This window comes from Hyperoodon ampullatus, assembly GCF_949752795.1.
Source record: "Hyperoodon ampullatus genome assembly, chromosome: 17".
Classification (NCBI taxonomy): domain Eukaryota; kingdom Metazoa; phylum Chordata; class Mammalia; order Artiodactyla; family Ziphiidae; genus Hyperoodon; species Hyperoodon ampullatus.
In genome coordinates this window covers 44374946-44394997 of record NC_136930.1, presented here as the reverse complement: position 1 = coordinate 44394997, position 20052 = coordinate 44374946, and the positions used below count along the sequence as shown (strand labels likewise).

Below are 20052 nucleotides of genomic sequence, written 5' to 3'. Positions count from 1 at the left end.
AAGTTTGTTTTGTTTTGTTTTGCTTTACATGAGCGAACTGAGGCCCAGAGGGGTCAGCTGACTTGCCAGGATTCCAACCCTGGGCCCTGATACCATTGCACACACTGCCTTTTCCTTACCCAGCCCAGTAATCTAGCCTCTGGGAGAAGAGAAGGGGGCATGAGGAGAAAGGCTGGGGCTTGGGCACGAGGAGAAAGCCTGGGGCTTGGGTGAGGAACTTTAAACGGAGCTGGAGTGGGGCCTCGAGGAGAAGCTTTTCCTGCACATCTGTGCCCATCACATCACAAGGCCTCCTGCCTTCCCTCAGATGCACTGACCCACTGGAACATTCTCCCAGCTACTATGGAGCTCTGTTTCTGCTTGCCCATTTAGGTCACCTTTCTTGGGCCTAAAGCCAATTTCATTTACTTTGTTTTATACCTGAGTGAAATGAGACACTGAGCAATTCATCTTCTTCTCTAAGTCATGCCCACAAACTCCCATCCAGTTTCCTTTCTCACCTGGCCTTCCCCTGCTTGCAGACAATGAAGCATTGAAAGTAGTTGTTTGCATTGACCTTTTCATTAATTCGAAGACAAAGTCTTCTAACGCCCTCCTAGATGGTACATAACTGAAGCAGAAAACAAGCTTAGGGTTCATCTGGAACCTTCCCTTTGGTGCAAAATAAGGATCGAGAATCAGAAGGTACAGAACACAGGAAGAAGAGTGGGCATCGCAGCAAAGTTCAGTTTTCAGAAACTCAGAGACTCATGGCTGGAAAGCAAATCTGAGTATCATCAAGTCTTACTTTTTTACCCGAATCCATGCAACGGTGGACACCTATCCTCAGGATGCACCTGGCCAGAGATTTTACTGTTGTTCTTCTTAACCATGCTGGCACCAGACAGAAATAAGAAAAGCTTAAGCTTGAGGTTAACAGGAAAGAAATGGCTCAAGGTCACGGTGGTGGCTCTTCCGCAGGGAGTCAAGTTCAGAGACCTGCAGCCCTGCTTCTTGCACCCTCCCTCGACCAGATTAAGCCTCAAAGGGGCCGGGGGTCGGGAGGCTTGCCCAGCTGCTTACCTCTGCAGACAGTAGCTCTGAGCACCTTCCTGCCTCTGAAGAAGGCAGCGGTTGGAGAGGTGTTTAGGGAAACTGCAGTGCAGGTAGAAAAGATTTTTCTGGCCCAGTCCTGTCAGCCCCAAGTGGAGCTTGGGGGCCTGGAGGATTTGGGAGGGACAAGGGGCCTGGCCCGTTCAGCGGGGGGCCACAGGGGAATAGGTACACCCCCGTTCTCCTTGCTCCACAAAAGGCAATTTAGCTGCGCATAATTGAATGTGTGTGACTTCAAGAGAAAGATCATAGGTTCATTTCCCTTTTTTTCTGGCTCAAGTTAACAGATCTTTCCCTACTCAGAGGCTTTTGTAAAAGAATCCTCTGCAGAGAAAGGACACGGTATTTAAAAGGTACGACCAATGAATCAGTGCTACTTTTTCACTCACCTTAGCTTCTTCATTCACGTCCCAGGTGAAGGAAACAGCATTATATGCAATCTCTTCAATGTTGCCAATCGTATTAAAGCTCTCCTTGTAATCAGCTGTGACATGAAAAAAAGAAAAGGGTATTAAGAGAATCAGCATTACTGGGCGACATGTATTGAATGATCATTTTTCCAGTGGGGAAATTGCAACTTTGCCTATTCTTCTGTCTGTCTCCATGGCAACAGTTAAGGATTTGTGCTTGCTGATAATCTTTTACTAATATTTACTCTATCAGAATGTAAGCATGTTCCTCTATTAAAAGGGTAAACCTAGGTGAAGCAATGTTCCTAACTGATTTGTTCATTAGTTTCATTTTTAACTCGGTTTATAAATTTCTTCCTCCTGAGCGCCCTGTCACCTACCTAGTCCCTCTCCTATTCACTTTTCTGCCACTTAATTTTGCCAGCAGTGCCAGAGTATTCCATAGGGATCATTTCATAGGACAGAATATTCTCTTTATCAGCTGGGCAGGGTCTCTGGGGCTTCAGTGAAGAAATCCAAGAGTGCAGAAAAACTTATTTTTTACTTCTTTTTGGATTTAGGTACAGAGAAGTGAGTCAATCGTACTCAGCTCATTACCACCACCTGTCCCCTCAAGGCCCTCTCTTATTTCTTTATTTATGTAATATTTATTTATTCCTTTTTATTCTCTCTATCCCCCACCCCCAAACACAATAGCTATCAACATGTTTGCTCTGTATCCTTATGAAATAAGTTGGGTTGATTTGCCTGTGTACACAGTTTTCATTTTCACAAATTGTGCCGTACTGTGACTAGGGTTGCCAGATTTAGCAAATATTTGGATCATACTCTAAAAAAGTATTTGTTGTTTAACAGATATTCAAATTTAACTGGGCACCCTGTATTTTATCTGGCAACCCTCGCTATGGACCTTTTCAGACGTATCCACATTGCTGGTTGTACGCCGAATCCTAGCCGTGGCTGCATAGAATTCAGTGGTGACCACCAACTACAAATGACTTATCCCCTCTCCCCAGAGATGGACCCTTCAGTGGTCTCCAGCTCTCTGGTACCACAGACAACACTGTGATATTCCTCTGTCTCCACTGTCATTGCCTTAGTTGGTCTTCAGGTCTAGACACGACATTCCTAGTCTTATTCCTACTTCCTAAGGTTTTTAGCTTATGCTTACCATCTAGATTTCCCCCCTACTCTTGGCCTCCTTGGATATGACATCCTACCTTCACTCCATCCCTTGTGTACTAAGTAAACATTGGCCATGTGCTGCTTGGCTGGCATGACGGTAAGGCCCATCTGCTTTTCTTTGAGGTCTGGTTCACTCACAACTTGATCACCTAATCACATATGTCCTTCCTTTCTAAACTTCCATAGTTATTTTTCTAAAATGAAAACTCTAATCATGTGCTTTTAATAATTTTTTTAAGGCTAAAACTTACACCATGACCTATCATATGCTTTACAATTAGACCCTGCACACTTCTCTGTGTCATCACACTCCAGCCCCACAATGGGGGCCAGAGGAAGGTTCAATACTAATGATATTGGAGGTCTTTTTGTTTATAAAATCTTTTTGAATATGTTTCTCTCTGAGTTAGGATGAGTTATTATGATTGACTTCCAGTATAAAGTATAAAGTGTTCATTGTCTACAAAATTTGACATGTTTCTGGCCAAATGGTCATTTCCTCATCCTGTGTTCTAAGTGGCCCTATCACTCCACGGCTGGTGGCTTCTTGAGGCTTCAGCAAGTTCTCTATATTAATGCTGTAAAATTTTGAAGTCTGCTTTCCTAAAATTCACATATCTGTTCGTTTTTAGATCATTTCCTCCTCATTTATCACAAAATCTAAATTCATGTGATCCTTTACCAAGATTTTAATTACCCTCTCTTACTAATACAACTCATTTTGTTCGTGTGAATTAGGTTGGGAGAAGCAGGACTCCTATTTGATTTTTCTATCCATAACACAAATAATAATAAAACAAAGTCCATAATAATAATATCAATAAGTTTAGGGGAATTCCCTGGCGGTCCAGTGGTTAGGACTCAGCACTTTCACTGCTGGGGCCCTGGTGGATCCCTGGTTGAGGAACCAATATCCTGTAAGCCACGTGGCATGGCCAATAATAATAATAAAATAATAATAATAATAAGTTCATAATAATCCATAATAAAACAAAGTCAGTTTGATTTTGTGTTTTTTAAAATAACTCCTTATTACTGGGACCTGGATTGCTGGTTAACTTCAGAAAAACCTACTGGGATGTACTCTCCAGAATGGCCCTCAGACTCACTTCCTATAATGAGTCATGTCAATCTATACTATGACCAGAATTCTATTTCCCCTCTTTCCCACCAAATTTCTACTTTTGTGGCCAATCCAGTGGGTACAAAGTGGTATGTTAATGATATTATAGTTGAATTTCTTCTGTCACCTATGAGTTCAAGCATCTCTTCACATCCAGGATAGCCAACGAGGTGTCTCCTTATACAAACTGCCTATTCATGCCCTTTGTCTATAGTTTTATTGGTTTCCTCAGGGAAACTTTAAAGCAAAACTATAGATCTTTACATTTTAAATAAAGCACACACACTTTAACATAGAAGCTTGTGTGTTCACCATAGGAAAGTCGTATACCATGAACAAATAAGAAAAATATTTAAAAGCAGGCACAATCTACTCACCCACTACAAACACATCTGTGTAGACTTCATTTTTCCTATCTCAGTCTCTGTCTCCCTTTCTCCAAAATATGTAAATATTTTTACACAATATTGTAACAATTATTTTTTAATTTGCTTCTTTTCCCTTTAATACATCTTCAGCATCTTTCCATGTCACTAAATAAAATTGTGGAAAATAGTTTTAATGTCCAAATACTATTATATTGGATTAAAATAAAATGCTATAACCTTATTTTGCTCCTATTGGACCCTTAAATGATGTATAATACTTTGCTACCTTAAATAGCGCTTCATCTAATTATCTTATGGCAAAATAGTCATATATACTTCATTATTTCATTAACATATATTCTCAGAAGTGAAATTAATAGGTCAAAGGCAAATATATTTTTGAGGCTTCTAATTCACTTTGTCAGATTGATCCTAGAAAGGTTAAAATAGTTTATATTCACAATAACAGTGTGTGACTTCCTGTTTCCTCAAACTTTCTCTTTCCAAGTTGGTATGCAAAGCATGCTAACATTATTTTATTTGCAATTCCTTGATTGCTAAAGAATAGAACAGTCTTCTATTTGCTTTCTGGTTCTTTGTGTTTCTTTATATTCTTTCTCTTTGTTTTTAAAATTTATTCATTTATTGTAACAGTTTATTGTTCTGTCTTTTGCTCATTTTTCTCTTAGGGAATTCAAGTTTTCTTATCGATTTAAAGTAAATATTTAAAGCTAAGAGATAAAACAGAAAGCAAAGGAAAATGATTTTATATCCTACAAGTTTAAAAAAAGGCTTTATGACTATATTTCAGATGATTTTAAATGCAAGCCTGTGCTTTCAGCAGGCCAGCCAGTTTCTTAAAATTTTGAAAAGAAAATAGATCACTGAACTTAAAGGAACTGAGTTCCCTGATTCTTCATAGCTATTTGTTTTAAAAGATAGTCTTACAATTTTGTTTTGCAATTTTTAATAAGCATTTTAAAAATCATAAATCAATCATAAATTTAAAAAGCAAATGCCATATCTAGCAATAAAGAGAAATCAAAATGGTTTAGTCCAACACTTAACCTAGATCTTTTAAAGTTTTTATTTTTCCACACCTTCTCTACCTGAAAAATTCCTCCCCTAAAAAAATGTGCTAGCTTTGGGGGCTTCCCTGGTGGCGCAGTGGTTGGGAGTCCGCCTGCCGATGCAGGGGACACGGGTTCGTGCCCCGGTCCGGGAGGATCCCGTGTGCCGCGGAGCGGCTGGGCCCGTGGGCCATGGCCGCTGGGCCTGCGCGTCCGGAGCCTGTGCTCCGCAACGGGAGAGGCCACAACAGTGAGAGGCCCGCGTACCGCAAAAAAAATAAATGTGTTAGCTTAGAAAAGTAAAGAATTTTAAAAACAAATGCAATATAAACACAAATAAGTGCTTTCTGGGTCTTGCACAGGGTCTCTGTCAGTTTCTCTCTATCATGTTCACTTACTCAGTCAACAAAGGTATTGAACAAATATTTACTGTGTGTTCCCTATATACCGGGTAGCATGCTCACACTTAAGAAACAGCAGAAAATAAAACTAGGTCCCTGGTCTAACGGCGCTTACAGTTTAGAAGGAGACAGAATACAAATAAGTAGACAAATAAATAAATGAAAAACATATTATGTTTAATACGCTTTTTATGCCAAAAACAAGACTGGCAAGGCTACTTTTTATTGGGTGGCTATATTACCTTGCTTATTTCCTTCATACCACATATCAATGTTTTATTTATTTGTTTATTTATTTAACACTGCCATTTCCCATTAGCTATACATGCTATGTAAAGGCAAGGAACTTAACTTAAATACTGCTACTTTCTCAGTGTTTAACATTATCCAGATAAGATGCATTCCATAAATTTGTTGAGTAAATGAATGAATAATGGATCCATGAGCAGTCTAAACAAAAATATAACTAAGAGACTAACGTCACACATTCCTCTTTAACCTTATAAAAGACATTATCTGTTCTTCTCTACCCCTTTGTTTTTAGTCTCTAAGTCACTCACCTATAGATGGTAAAACAGCTCTGCTATCATGTGGTGACTGTCAAAGTTTTGTACACGACTTACACACATTGATATTGCTTTGTCCACATGCATTTTAGTCTAATAAACAAAATGCTAATAGATGTGTCTCCTGTTTCTGAAAACTGTCTTAATGTCCTTTGATAATTGTTGTTTGCTTAAGGGTTCATGACCCTTGGTATAGGAATAAAACCTCCACAGCCTGTTGTTAATTCTTCCTGAATTTATTTCCTCAAGAAAGCTTCTCAAACCCAAATTTTGTAAATGTTGATAGCTGCAACCAGTAAAAGTATTGTAGGACTTCCCCAGTGGTGCAGTGGTAAGAATCCACCTGCCAATGCAGGGGACACGGGTTTGAGCCCTGGTCCAGGAAGATTCCACATGCTGCACAGCAACTAAGCCCGTGCGCCACAACTACCAAGCCTGCGCTCTAGAGCCCAAGAGCCACAACTACTGAGCTCGAGCACAACAACTACTGAAGCCCACGCACCCTAGAGCCCGTGCGCTGCAACTACTGAGCCCACACACCGCAACTACTGAAGCCCGCATGCTTTAGGGTCTGCGTGCCGCAACTACTGAGCTCGCATGCTGCAACTACTGAAGCCCACGTGCCTAGAGCCAGTGCTCCGCAACGAGAAGCCACCACAATGAGAAGCCTATGCACTTCAACGAAGAGTAGCCCCCGCTCACCACAACTAAAGAAAGCCTGTGCGCAGCAACGAAGACCCAACGCAGCCAAAAGAAGAAAAAAGGTATTGTAATGAGCTGGTGTAATGAGCTTAGTTTCCTAGAGCTGCCATAACAAATACCACAAACTTGGAAGTTTAAAACCACAGAAATTTATTTTCTCATTGTTCTGGAGCCAGATGTTCCAAATCAAGGCGTTGGCAGTATTGGTTCCTTTTGGAGGTTCCATGCCTCTCCTAGCTTCTGCTGGTGGCTGGCAATGCTTGACACCCCTGGACTTGCAGACATATCACTCTAATCTCTGCCTCTGCCTGCACATGATGTACTCTTGTGTGTCTCTTCCCCCTTTTTCTTCTCTTCTAAGGACTTGTCATTGGATTCAGGGCCCACCCTAAACCAGGATGATCTCATCTTGAGACGCTTAACTTATTACATCTGCAAAGACCTTTCTCCCAAATAAGGTCATATTTACAGGTTCTGCGACTTAGAATATGAACATACAATTTTTGAGAGTTACCACCAACCCCCGCATCTGAGATTCCCTCCTATGATTGGAAGTCATGTGATTTGAGTATATGGCTTAGCTAAAAAGTAATCACCCTACTTTAAAAGAATTTTAAAGCATTTAATTGTGAACATACAGGCATGCCTCCGATATATTGTGGGTTTCATTCCAGACCACCCCAATAATGCCAATATTGAAATAAAGTGAGTCACACAATTTTTTTGGTTTCCTAGTGCATATAAGAGTTATGTTTAGTCTGTATTGTAGGCTATTAAGTATGCAATAGCATTATGTCTAAAAAAACAATGTAAAAACCTTAATTTAAAAATACATTACTGCTAAAAATGCTAACCATCATCTTGGCCTTCAGTGAGTCATAATCTTTTTGCAGGTGGAGGGTCTTGCCTGGATGTTGGCGGCTGCTGGCTGATCAGGGTGGTGGTTACTGAAGGCTGGGGTGGCTGTGGGAATTTCTTAAAATACGACAACAATGAATTTTGCCGAATTGATTGACTCTTCTTTTCAAGAATGATTTCTCTGTAGCATGCAATGCTGTTTGATAGCATTTTACCCACAACAGAACTTCTTCCAAAACTGGAGTCAAACCTCTCAAATGCTGCCGCTGCTTTATCAACTAAGTTTTTTTCTTTGCTCAACCATAAGAAGCAACTCCGCATACATGAAAGTTTTATCATCAGATTGCAGCAATTCAGTCACATCTTCAGACTGAGTTGCTAACTCTAGTTCTGTTGTTATTTCCACCACATCTGCAGTTACTTCCTCCACTGAATCTTGAACCCCTCGAAGTCATCTGTGAAGGTTGGAATCAACTTCTTTCAAACTCCTGTTAATGTTGATATTTTGACATCTTTCCATGAACCACAAACGTTCTTAATGGTATCTAGAATGGTGAATCCTTTCCAGAAGGTTTTCAATTTACCTTGCCCAGATCCATCAAAAGATCACCATCTATGGCAACTATAGCCTTACAAAATGTATTTCTTAAATAATAAAACTTGAAAGTTGAAATTACTCTTTGGTCCATGGGCTGCAGAATGGATGTGTGTTAGCAGGCATGAAAACAACAGTAATGTCATAGTACCTCTCCATCAGAGCTCTTGGGTGACCAGGTGCATTGTCAATGGGCAATAGTAATATTTTGAAAGGAATCTTTTTTTCTGAGCAGTAGGTCTCAACAGTGGGCTTAAAATATTCAGTAAACACATGTGCAGTCATCCAGGCTCTGTTGTTCCACTTATAGAGCACAGTCAGAGTAGATTTAGCATATTTCTTAAGAAACCTAGGATTTTCAGAATGGTAGATGAGCATTGGCTTCAACTTCAAGTCACCAGCTGTATTAGCCCCTAACAAGAGAGTCAACCTGTCCTTTGAAGCTTTGAAGCCAAGCATTGACTTCTCCTCTCTAGCTATGCAAGTCCTAGATGGCATCTTCTTCCAGTATAAGGCTGTTTCGTCTACACTGAACATCTGTTGTTAAGTGTAGTCACCTTTATTAATTATCTCAGCTAGATCTTTTGAGTAACTTGCTGCAGCTTCTACATCAGCACTTGCCGCTTCACCTTGCACTTTGATGTTACGGAGACGGCATCTTTCCTTAAACCTCATACACCAAGCTTGGTTAGCTTCAAACTCTTATTCTCTAGCTTTCTCACCTCTCTCAGCCTTAACAGAATGCAAGAGAGTTAGGACCTTGCTCTGGATTAGGCTTTGGTTTATGGGAATCTTGTGGCTGGTTTGATCTTCTATCCAGACCAGTAAAACTTTCTCCATGTCAGCAATAAGACCGTTTTGCTTTTTTATCATATGTGTGTTCACTGGAGTAGCACTTTTAATTTCCTTCAAGAACTTTTCCTTTGCAGTCACAACTTGGCTTACTGTTTGGAGCAAGAGGTCTAGCTGCTGGCCTGTCTTGGCTTTTGATATGCTTTCCTCACTGAGCTTAATCATGCCTAGCTTTTGATTTAAAGTGAGAGATGTGAGACTTGTCCTTTCACTTGAACACTTAGAGGTCACTGTAGGGTTATTAATTGGTCTAATTTCAATATTGTGTCTCAGGGAACAGTGAGGTCTGAGGAGACGGAGAGAGATGGGGGAATGGCCTGTCGGTGGAGCAGTCAGAACACATACATTTATCAATTAAGTTTGTTGTCTTGTATAGGTGTGGTTTGTGGTGTCCCAAAACAATTACAATAATAACATCAAAGATCACTAATCACAGATTACTATAACAAATTCAGTAATAATAAAAAAGTTTGAAACATTGAGAAAATTACCAAAATGAGACACAGAGACGTGCAGTGAGAAAATGCTGTTGGGAAAATGGTGCCAATAGACTTGCTCCATGCAGGGTTGCCCCAAACATCCAATTTTTTAAAAAGCAGTATCTGTTAAGCACCATAAAGTGAAGCCCAATAAAACGCTTCATATTACATTTCGAATGGACTCTTATTTCTTTAAAAAAATGATGAGGCAACACAAAAACTACACGTTTTGTACACTGGTTTGTAAATGTCTATAGAATACTAGCATCTACTTGGTGAGCATGGGGATATAAATAGAAATATGGCTTAGATGTTTCCAAAAAGTGACATGATGGAACAAAACTACAATTGGCTAAAACAAGTTTCTAAAAAAATGTATGTCAACTGAATCTGAGTTACGAAGGTTCTTATTAATCTTAGTCATTCACACAAAGGAATAACCCTAAAGTACACAACCAGCTCAAACCATCCAAAACAACGAATCCCTGGGAAGAAGAAATGAGAGTTCGTCTAATGAAATAAGAGTGAAGTTGATCTCACCGTTAATGTCATGTTGCTGGTGATAGAGTCAAACTTTCCAGGGTCTGTTCTCAGGCTGGGTGTGTCCTTGGCATGTCAGAGTGAGGCATATGGGAATGCACAGCCATAGAGATACTCTAGGGCCTGTTAGGATGACCTCCAAAGACGCAAACTGATAGTTTCTGGATTCTCGTAGTTTATAGGCTTGTGTGGATGTTCTATAACAGTGATAATCAAATGCTGGGGTGCATCAGAATCACTGTAGGGCTTTGGTAAAATGCAGATGTCTGAGCCCACTCCCAGAGATTTTGATTCAGCAGGTCTGGGATGTGCAAAGAATCTGCCTTTCTAATCAGCGCCCAGGCAGGGCTATTGCTGCTGTTCTGGAAACCATCCTGGGTAGCATGGATCTATGGCAAATTGAAATGACTGAATCCTTTGTGTGCATTTGATTTATCCCACATATAGTCTTAGAAAGCACTAAGTATGCCTTGATGTCCCACATCAACTACCCATGACGTCCATGAGACAGATTGTTCTTCTTCCTCAAAGGTCTCCCCTCTTGGGTGGACATCAACACCACATACAGGAAGACCAGGCAGTTACCTACGTGGTGAGACGTGGGTACCACCTGCTCCAAAACATTTGCTATTCTCTTGCCTGGAATCCCATCCTAGAACTCACTTTCCTTTAGGAAGACACTGTCATCTCCTGACATGAAAAGGCAAATGCTCCTGGGACAGTAGTAACTGCCACAGACTGAGAGCTTACTGAGTGCCAAGGCTTCCACCGACGTTATCTCATCTAATCCTCACCACCGCTCTGGGAGGTAGGTATCAGCATCCTCCTACAGAGAAGTTAAGCTGCTCGTGAAAAATAACGTGGCTGGTAACAGACCAACCTGTGATTTGAATCTAGGTCTGTTTAAGGCCAAAGGCCATACTTTTAACCACTGCCTATATTTATCTTGCAAATTAAACACTAAATGGCCACCAGATAGTAATATCTTACAAAGAAAAATCATAGCATAGCCTACGTGGCAACTAACTGGTAGAGAAGTGCTGGGGAATATAAGTTTGATGATGTGGAGAGACTGGACATTTTTGGACCACTGCAAATGCCTTGACAAAGGAGGGCAAAGTCAGGGATGTGTCCTGCAGACCCCAGGACGATGGAGCTCACAAACTAGTCCCTCTGAGAAGGCAAGGGATGTCGGGGCAAAGATGATAAACTTGACAGTGTTTCAGCAAAGGGCTGCTAGGCACACGTGGATGTGCAATACTTTCTGTATGTTTTTGGCAAGTTATATTCTATGCTGAAATTACGGGATTCAGTTCTATTTTAATTGTTATGGAAAGCAGGACGGTGAATCCTTTGTTGTCTTTAAAAATTTTTTTGCATGTAATCAGTGGTCTGTTAAAAGGTCTTTAAATTCAGACTTTTGTAGATTGAGTTTTCTTCAGACTGATTGTATGTGTAAGTGTGATTCTGGAATGTGGTCAAAGGAACTATTAATTCCTTCACCTTAATTAAGCTTCATATGCTTGGTAAATTATAAATACCCCTTTCAATTATTTTTCGTATGTATTGTTGGAGATAAAAAGAAGTGCTGTAATTAAAGTAAAAATTGCTTCTCTTTTGAAAGGTGTGGATTCTGCCTGGACTAGTGTAATAATGAAGCTGGAATGCTGAAAATGGCTCAGGGCACTACTGCCAACTCAGTGTGCAATACACCACAGCCTAAGAAGATGTTTATTTTGAAAAGCCAAGAACTTGGGGTAGTTCATGTATTTGGGGTCAGCATGCTACAAGGAGTCCATTTATAGAGTGGTGCCCAAAGCACAGAGAGAAAGGACACTGGTGGGGGAGATGCCCAGACCTGAATTTAATTTCTCTCCTCCTCTCACAAGCCCTAAGACCTCCAGTGAAAAGTTACTGAACCTCTCTGCACTTGTATTTCCTCAGCCACAAAAGAGAGGCGATGTCTAAGGGAACAGACCCTGCTAGTCCTGTAGTCAGTGACAGAAACAACGTTGCTCCCCACTTTCCCCCATCCCTCCTGTCCTCAAACATCTGCTTTTCTCTGTCTGCAACGGCCAAATGGGATCAGCTCAAATTCAGGAAACAGTTGAGGGTCATTCTAGGAGTATTCGCTCTGACTTGAAATAGGTAAAATAAATAAACCTTAGTCCAAGTAGGTACTGAGATTTTTTTTTTTTTCTGTTTTCAAAATCAGAGAAGCAGCTTCTTAAAATCTGAATGACTCATAAGAACACTAATGAGTCCATGATTTCCTTTATAATACTTTTACCAAGCCAGAGGTAATCTGGGTTTCCTTAAGTGTGTCGACACTTGAGCTGATTTTTAGAGGCACTAAATGTATTTCCATCACTGGGTCCTGGGCCCTGAGCAAATAGTAGGAACAGCCACCAGTTTTTGAGAGCTTAGTGTGTGCTAAATACACATACTTCACAAACACAACCTCAGGCAATTCTGATCAGTAGCTTTTTTTATGATTCCTACTTGGTATAACAGGCAAAGTGTCAAGTACCTCTCCTCCCCAGAAGTCACTTAGTTTTGAAAGGGCCAAGCTGGGATTGAAGCCTAAGAAGTTCTGTCTACATACAAAGCAGAGCCTTTTGCTTTCTGTGATATGTAACGTTTCCAACGAGCACCTTTCCATACATAATCCAGAACAAAGGGGGCTGACGCTATGAAAACATAAGTTGTGACTCATAGAATGAGACTGGCATAGAACGACTCTTTGGCACTATTAAAGCTGGAGTTATTAATAATATTATTGATATTTACTCTCCATACATCATTTAAGATGAACTCTTTCTTGGAATTTTCCCAGTAGGCTAAACCTAATATTTTCTTTGTGTTTGACTCACCCTTCTATTTCTTGAGAAGGAATTATATAGGCCCGTGAGATAGCTTTCAATTGCACTGACCATAAACTTAGAGGAAGAAAAGCATTTTACATTGTAACCCATTACTGCATTCAGATATGCTAGTATTTTTACTCTATTTGACTTCATTGTGTAAATGCTGGTCTTGAAGACCTAAATAGATGTTTCTTCAAAGAAGATACACAGATGGCCAATAGGTACATGAAAAGCTGCTCGACATCGCTAATTATTAGAGAAATGCAAATCAAAACTACAATGAGGTACCACCTCGCACCAGTCTGAATGGTCATCATTAAAAAGTCTACAAATAACAAACGTTGGAGAGGGTGTGGAGAAAAGGGCCATATGATCCACCAATCCCACTCCTGGGCATGTATCCGGACAAAACTATAACTCGAAAAGATACATGCACCCTTATGTTCATTGCATCAGTATTTACAATAGCCAAGACATGGAAACAACCTAAATGTTCATAAACAGATGAATGGATAAAGAAGATGTGAGATATATATATATAGATATATAGATATATATGCACACACACACACATACACACACACACACAATGGAATACTACTCAGCTATAAGAAAGAATGAAATAATGCCATTTGCAGCTACATGGATGGATCTAGAGATTATCCTACTAAGTGAAGTAAGTCAGAAAGAGAAAGACAAATACCATATGATATCACATATGTGGAATCTAAAACTTGACACAAATGAACTTATCTACAAAACAGAAACAGACTCACAGACATAGAGAACAGACTTGTGGTTGTCAAGGGGGCCGGGGATTGGGGGAGAGATGGATTGGGAGTTTGGGACTAGCAGATGCAAACTATTATATATAGGATGGATAAACAACAATGTCCTACTGTATAGCACAGGGAACTATATTCAGTATCCTGTAATACACCATAATGGAAAAGGGGGAAAAAAAAGAATGCTGATCTTGACCCATGAACTTTATTTCAAATTGAAAGTAGGTCATAGTCTGTGTGTAGACACATATACACACATGCATATGTGCCTATACACACACCATGGCTTCTAGCTCTGAATTTAAATCAACTTGGATGGGCTTAAAATTTAACTCTTCTCATCAGTCTGTTATTCAGTGAGATTTAACTTCAATTTACCTATTTTGTCTTTCCAAACTATTTGTCTCTTAAATTTGTGAACAACACAAAAGTGCCTGACATATTCTGACAATTTCCTGAATGAAGACATGGGTGGTGCTTCAGTAAATAATTTATTCTTGTACACTGCGTGAACTACTCATGTTTTATTCCAGTTTTCTATTCTTCATTTCATTACTTAATATGCTAACAGTCTTAGGGTGAGGAAGGGGACAAGACGTTATAGGCACATGGGATTAGAAGTTAATCAGCCCAAATCATCTCAGACCTACAAACAGGGCTCCCTCCCTCCAGCACAAGTCCCCAAACTTTCCCCACTCCAGCTGATATTTCCAGAAACTGTAACACTTCCCAGTTAAACCAACTCTAATTTATAAAAGAAAATTGAACTCTTTCTCAAATGATGATACTTTATTATTAGCAAGAGTCTTGAGAATTGCTGTTCTGTCATAACACATTACACAGTCTCTCTCAAAGACTCATTCTAGTGTCTAGCAGCCCTTAGTATCAGAAATAATTTTCCAGCTCCTATAATTGTCCTTTTGAGTTGCAGACTGAATAGATTCAAACAAAAGAAATAACTTTTTGGTAATTGGTGGTGCAGGACACAGACACACTAAAAGAAGTATAAATCCTCAGATGGATTACCTTTTGATAAATTGGGAATTATAAACCCAATTCCTTCAGTGGCTCAAGATCCATTAAAATTAACCTCCATTTTCAACCTCCCCGATAGCCCGTGGCTGCCCAATCACTTACCAAATTGGTCCACAGATAAAGGAAGGGAAGTTTGTTATGTAGATGATAGGGTTGGGAGGTGTTTTTTATATGAGGGATTTTTGCATGAACTGCTATTTGAATTACTCATGTTGCTATTCCTGTTGACTTATTTTCCAACAATTATTAGAGGATTTAGATGTTATTTCAAAATTGAAATTCCAATTCTCTTTAATATATTTCTTCAAGAAGGTAAATGTGTCCTTCAAAGGAGGGAAGCAATTCCCGCTCTTACTATTTTCCTTGGTGATGCTGAACCACAGCATCTGGGGACTGTAGGTGTGAGCACAGCAGGATCAGCAGCCACCTTAGAAAAGCTGGCTTTCCAATCTGTGAAACGGAGATAATACAGTGCTGGCCTCACAGCATCTCTGAACAATGATGAGATGCTCATTTATTTGGCTCTCGGTTTTTTCAGTACTTGCCTTTTCAAGAGCAGAAACACTAGTGGCAGCTCTGCGTTCCTGGAGCCAGTTCAAAGAGTTTTCTTAAGATTGAATCCTTATTTTGGCTTCTCCAACCTCAAAGAGCTTAATTAAATTTTGGGAAAAACTTTCTCTTGGCAAGTTTTAGGTTTTGTAAACAGGGAAAAAAAACCCTTTAGATTTGCCTAATTCCACACTTGCGGGTACTGCAGAAACAACGAAGACATACATTTGTTCCTGCTGAAAGGCAGGGGGAGAGAGAGGCTTCCAGCCATCACTGGAGGACAGCTGAAAAGACCAGCTCTATAGTTTTGCTCAGTAAATAGATGAGTCTCGTGAAACTATCAGACTCTATTGCCAGGGGTTTTTTGTTTGTTTTAAAAAAATTTTTAAGCCAACCAAATAATATGAAAAAATGTGAGACTATCAGGTTACCTGAGGTGTCATTAAATGCATCTCTAAAGAAAGAAAATAATAGGCCCTAAGCAAAAAACATAAACTCAAATAAAAAGCATAGATTACATGTCTGAGATGAACACATGGTCTTATTACATCAGTAAAGAGATAGAAAACGGCCCACTAAGTAGGTGTAAACAATGTGGTGGTACCTGGTAAACGTGAAAAAGAAAAAGATGCGAGACAGGAAATTAAAGTATTTTATGGTATTAAGCACAGTGGGTCTATTAAGAGGTTTTAGTTATCTCTGTGTATATGTGTGTGTGTGTGTGTGTGTGCGCGCGCGAGCGCATGTGCACATGTTAATTCTGAAAGCTCATAATCTAAACCAGTATCTCTTTATGGGACAGCTTTAACCTTTCGTTAAAACAGATTCTCAGAGCATCCATTCGGTGGATGCTCTTCAAGTACCCATTCCCTGCTTTAATCCTCTGCGTAACATTCCTTCTGGTTAACCACTAAGGGCTTCAAATTGCCAGCAGTAGGGAAGAACTTCTCCAGAAAAGGTTTATTAAACAGTAATGCCTAGAGCCAGACAAACACACTTCCTGGAAGCAGTGAAGAAAGATGAACCCAAATGAAAGACCACATTAAGTATAATTTTTAATTTCCAAATCTAGCTATCTTTTCTTGGGAAAGTTTGCTTTAAAACCACTTTCTATTTGTTTGCTTCAGGGAAACAACAATAATTTCTAGTTAAGTTAAAAAGGAGAAATTTCCCCTTGGTTTATTAGTGTAGGTATTATATTTCTACGTTAGCAATTAAGTCTTGGAGTTGTTAACCAAGTTTCATCAAAAAGTCTATAGCATAACACAATAATACATAAAATATGAGAAATTAAAGTACCAAATGCACATTTAGCTGGCATCCAGAAAAATACTACCAAAATTGATCCTTTCATCATGGAAGACGACAGAGCCCGACCGCACCCTGATTTCCCTCTTAACAAGACACAGGCCCACTTACCATGGTATTACCTACATACACAGAACCATACATGGAAGTTTGTTCATCAACTAGTCAGCACTGGTTGAGCATCTTTTCTATGCCAGGTGCTGGTTATACAAAAGTTAAAAAAAAGATCTTCTCTCCCCTCAAGAAGCTTGGCATCTAGTGGAATGGACAGAATGTAAACTGATAAACCAAGTGAAACACAGCAGAAGTGTTTGTCTTGACATAACCTGAAACTCGTGGAGGAAGCAGCTGACTATGCCTGAAAGATTAGGAAGAGCTCACCTCAGTGGGGTCGGGGGAAAAGGTCCTAGGGGTGCCATGTCAGCCAGGTGAAGGAGAAGAGCCCTAGAGGAGGAATAAAGGAGAGGGTGGAAGTAACTAGGAAGACTAGTGAGGGGTGAAAATATACCTGTAGATTCGGCATGAAGAAATTTTATTAAAAGGCAGGTTATGCTGGATTCAGACAGGAGTAGTAGTTGAGGATGGGGAGAAACATGGATTGGAAGGAAAGAGGAAGACCCAGCAATAGTTTTTTGCAAGGGAGTCTGCCAGGATCAGGGCCTGTAAGTGTGGGCGGTCTGAACTCTGGCCCTGTCCTGGTCCATTCCCTGGGGGAAGGCTGGGGGAGCCCCGGATCACCCTCGGCACACATGCCAAGGAGGAAATAATTCTCCCCAGAGGGGTTTGTCCCCAACAGAATGAGCTTCTAGGACTCATACAGAGACATGCATGCAATAAATAAAAACCCACGGTGGCTCAATTTTTATTGAAAACTAATTCGTTCCGCCTGAACTAAGATTAAATTTTTAAAAATATTTGCCGTTTGTAATCTTTTAAATACATAACATTAATAGCCTACCATTTTTATCACGTAAATATTGTATAACCAAAGTAGAAGATGAAAAAAGTTTTCCAGGAGCTGTGGCTACGGTACTTCTCTATAATATAAACAGAGGCGCCCTACACTGTCTGTACCTGTGGCAACAGCCAAAGCATGACGCCACGCGAGCAGCGGGTCGGGCAGAGCCTGGCTCGTACCCCAGCCTGTTCCCTCCTGTGCAGGGGGCAGGTTCAAGGTTGCTCCTCTAGTTTAGCTCTGACTCACTGCCTTGACTCTCTCCAGGCAGCCCTGGTTGGTTTTTGTTGTTTCTTTGCTTTTTTTTTTTTTTTAAGTTGAGGGCTCTCAAGAGGTGGTGTTTTATTTCGAATCAAATTTCCTTTTCATATCTATTCAGAAGTGTGGAAAGAGTCTAGGAAACATCAAAAATCAAAATTCCATTTCCTTGAGTTATTTTGAAAGGAGGGAAGTCCCGCACTTTCCCGACTGCAGGAGGGAGCGAGTTTATACAGTTCTCAGGGAGGAGGGCTCTCCACAGAACACAACTCAGCGGCGGAGTGGGAAACCCAGAGGAAGAGGAGAGAGTGGCAGGGCACACTTGTCTCCCAGGCCTATGTGGGCCACAGATTCACTGACTATTGGGCTACCTGACCTCTTGAAAGGCAGCAGCTGCCTCGCCCAACCCACCAGTCTCTACCCTCCCACTTCTCTGCACAGCTCTGAGTAGCCCAACCCAGGTTTGACTATAAAAACTGCAAGAAAGCACACTTGTAGGGCACATCCAAAGCCAGCCTCCTCTAGAAAGCTCAAAGCAAAAAGGAAGGGAGGAAGGAGGAAGGAAAGAAAGAAAGAAAGAAAGAGAGAGAAAAAGAAAGAAAGAAAAAGAGGGGGGGGAGGGAGGGAGGGAGGGAGGGAGGGAGAAACGAAGGAAGGAAGGAAGGAAGGAAGGAAGGAAGGAAGGAAGGAAGGAAGGAAGGAAAGGTGTGACAACTTTATTCGCAATTCCTATTTGAAAGCGGAGTAGGATTTCAGACAGAAGAGAGCTCCCCGGCCTGGACAGACAGCCAAGCTGAATAAGTCCCAGTGGTCAATGAAGTTCTGAATTCGAAAGTCTTCTGAAAGGCTTCTCTTTGACTCTCAAAGAAAACAATTTAGAACTAAACGTGAAGAAATATTTTGATTTCATTGGAACTTAAGTGTTCCTGAAAGCTTTATCTTAATATAAGATTGCTATTAACCTCACGATTTAAAAATAAAGATATAGATTTGCGTTAGGGCACAGACGAAAATCCTATAATCACATGCTAATAACCCAAGATGTACTATAAATGCCTGCTAATTACCATGGAAAACTATGGGATTAATATTAACAATATAACTAATATATCCTGGTACAGGGAAAGATTACTTACTGGGAACCAAAATTAAAGACAGAATGAATAAAGAGCAAATGGTTAGTTTCACAATTAACTACAAAATTATGTCAATACTGGTCACATTGGATGTGACTCTAACGTAATGATGCGTATTTGGACGTGCTTGTGGAATGTCTCATTACATGACAATCCATACCACCCGTTCTGAAAGTGCAAAAACTGCGATGTTCATTATTTTGAAACATCTGCATTGTAAAGCAAGAAAGTAATTCTGGGGCTTCCCTGGTGGCGCAGTGGTTGAGAGTCCGCCTGCCGATGCAGGGGACACGGGTTCGTGCCCTGGTCCGGGAAGATCTCGCATGCCGCGGAGCGGCTGGGCCCGTAAGCCATGGCTGCTGAGCCTGCGCGTCCGGAGCCTGTGCTCCGCAACGGGAGAGGCCACAACAGTGAGAGGCCCGCGTACCGCCAAAAAAAAAAAAAAAAAAGTAAGTAATTCTGTTCAGTAGAGAAATTATATTTGAATGAGTTTCAATATATCTGCTGTAGCTTCTGATTTTTCATTTTATAAATCAATATTAGTTGTTGAACGTCTTATAATTTTCCTTCCCTGTTTGAAAGGAAACAAAGAGAAAAATATCCCCTCCCAGGAAAGTGGTTTTGGAATTATTCATGGTTTGAGTAGACTTGGTATGCAGTCTGGTTCATTTCGTGATTTGTGGTTCATTTCAAATGTTTTTAAAATGGCTTACATTGTGCAAAACTGGATCTCTGCACCATGCAAATGAGTCCCGGGTAACTCCCAGACTGCTCCATGTGTACACGGTGCCTCCAAGTCATCGTGCCCCTGGCTGGACTCAGCACTGGCCTCCACTCCCGCGCAGCTGGCCACGCTGCCCCACCCAACTCCCTGCCTCAGGGCGGGACACCCGCCTTGCCTCGCTAACAAAGCTGAGC

The 20052-nt window shown here is 40.6% G+C and overlaps 1 protein-coding gene across 1 annotated transcript in view; it reads right to left on the bottom strand.

The window, feature by feature from the left end:
- Window positions 1-20052, bottom strand: part of GRHL2 (grainyhead like transcription factor 2) — a gene marked incomplete at both ends in the record, with an annotated part of 116207 nt that overhangs the window by 58028 nt on the left and 38127 nt on the right. The window contains one exon of the mRNA XM_079722760.1: window positions 1482-1576. Within this exon, the coding sequence (XP_079578886.1) occupies window positions 1482-1576 (95 nt within the window). The remainder of the gene's footprint in view (window positions 1-1481; window positions 1577-20052) is intronic.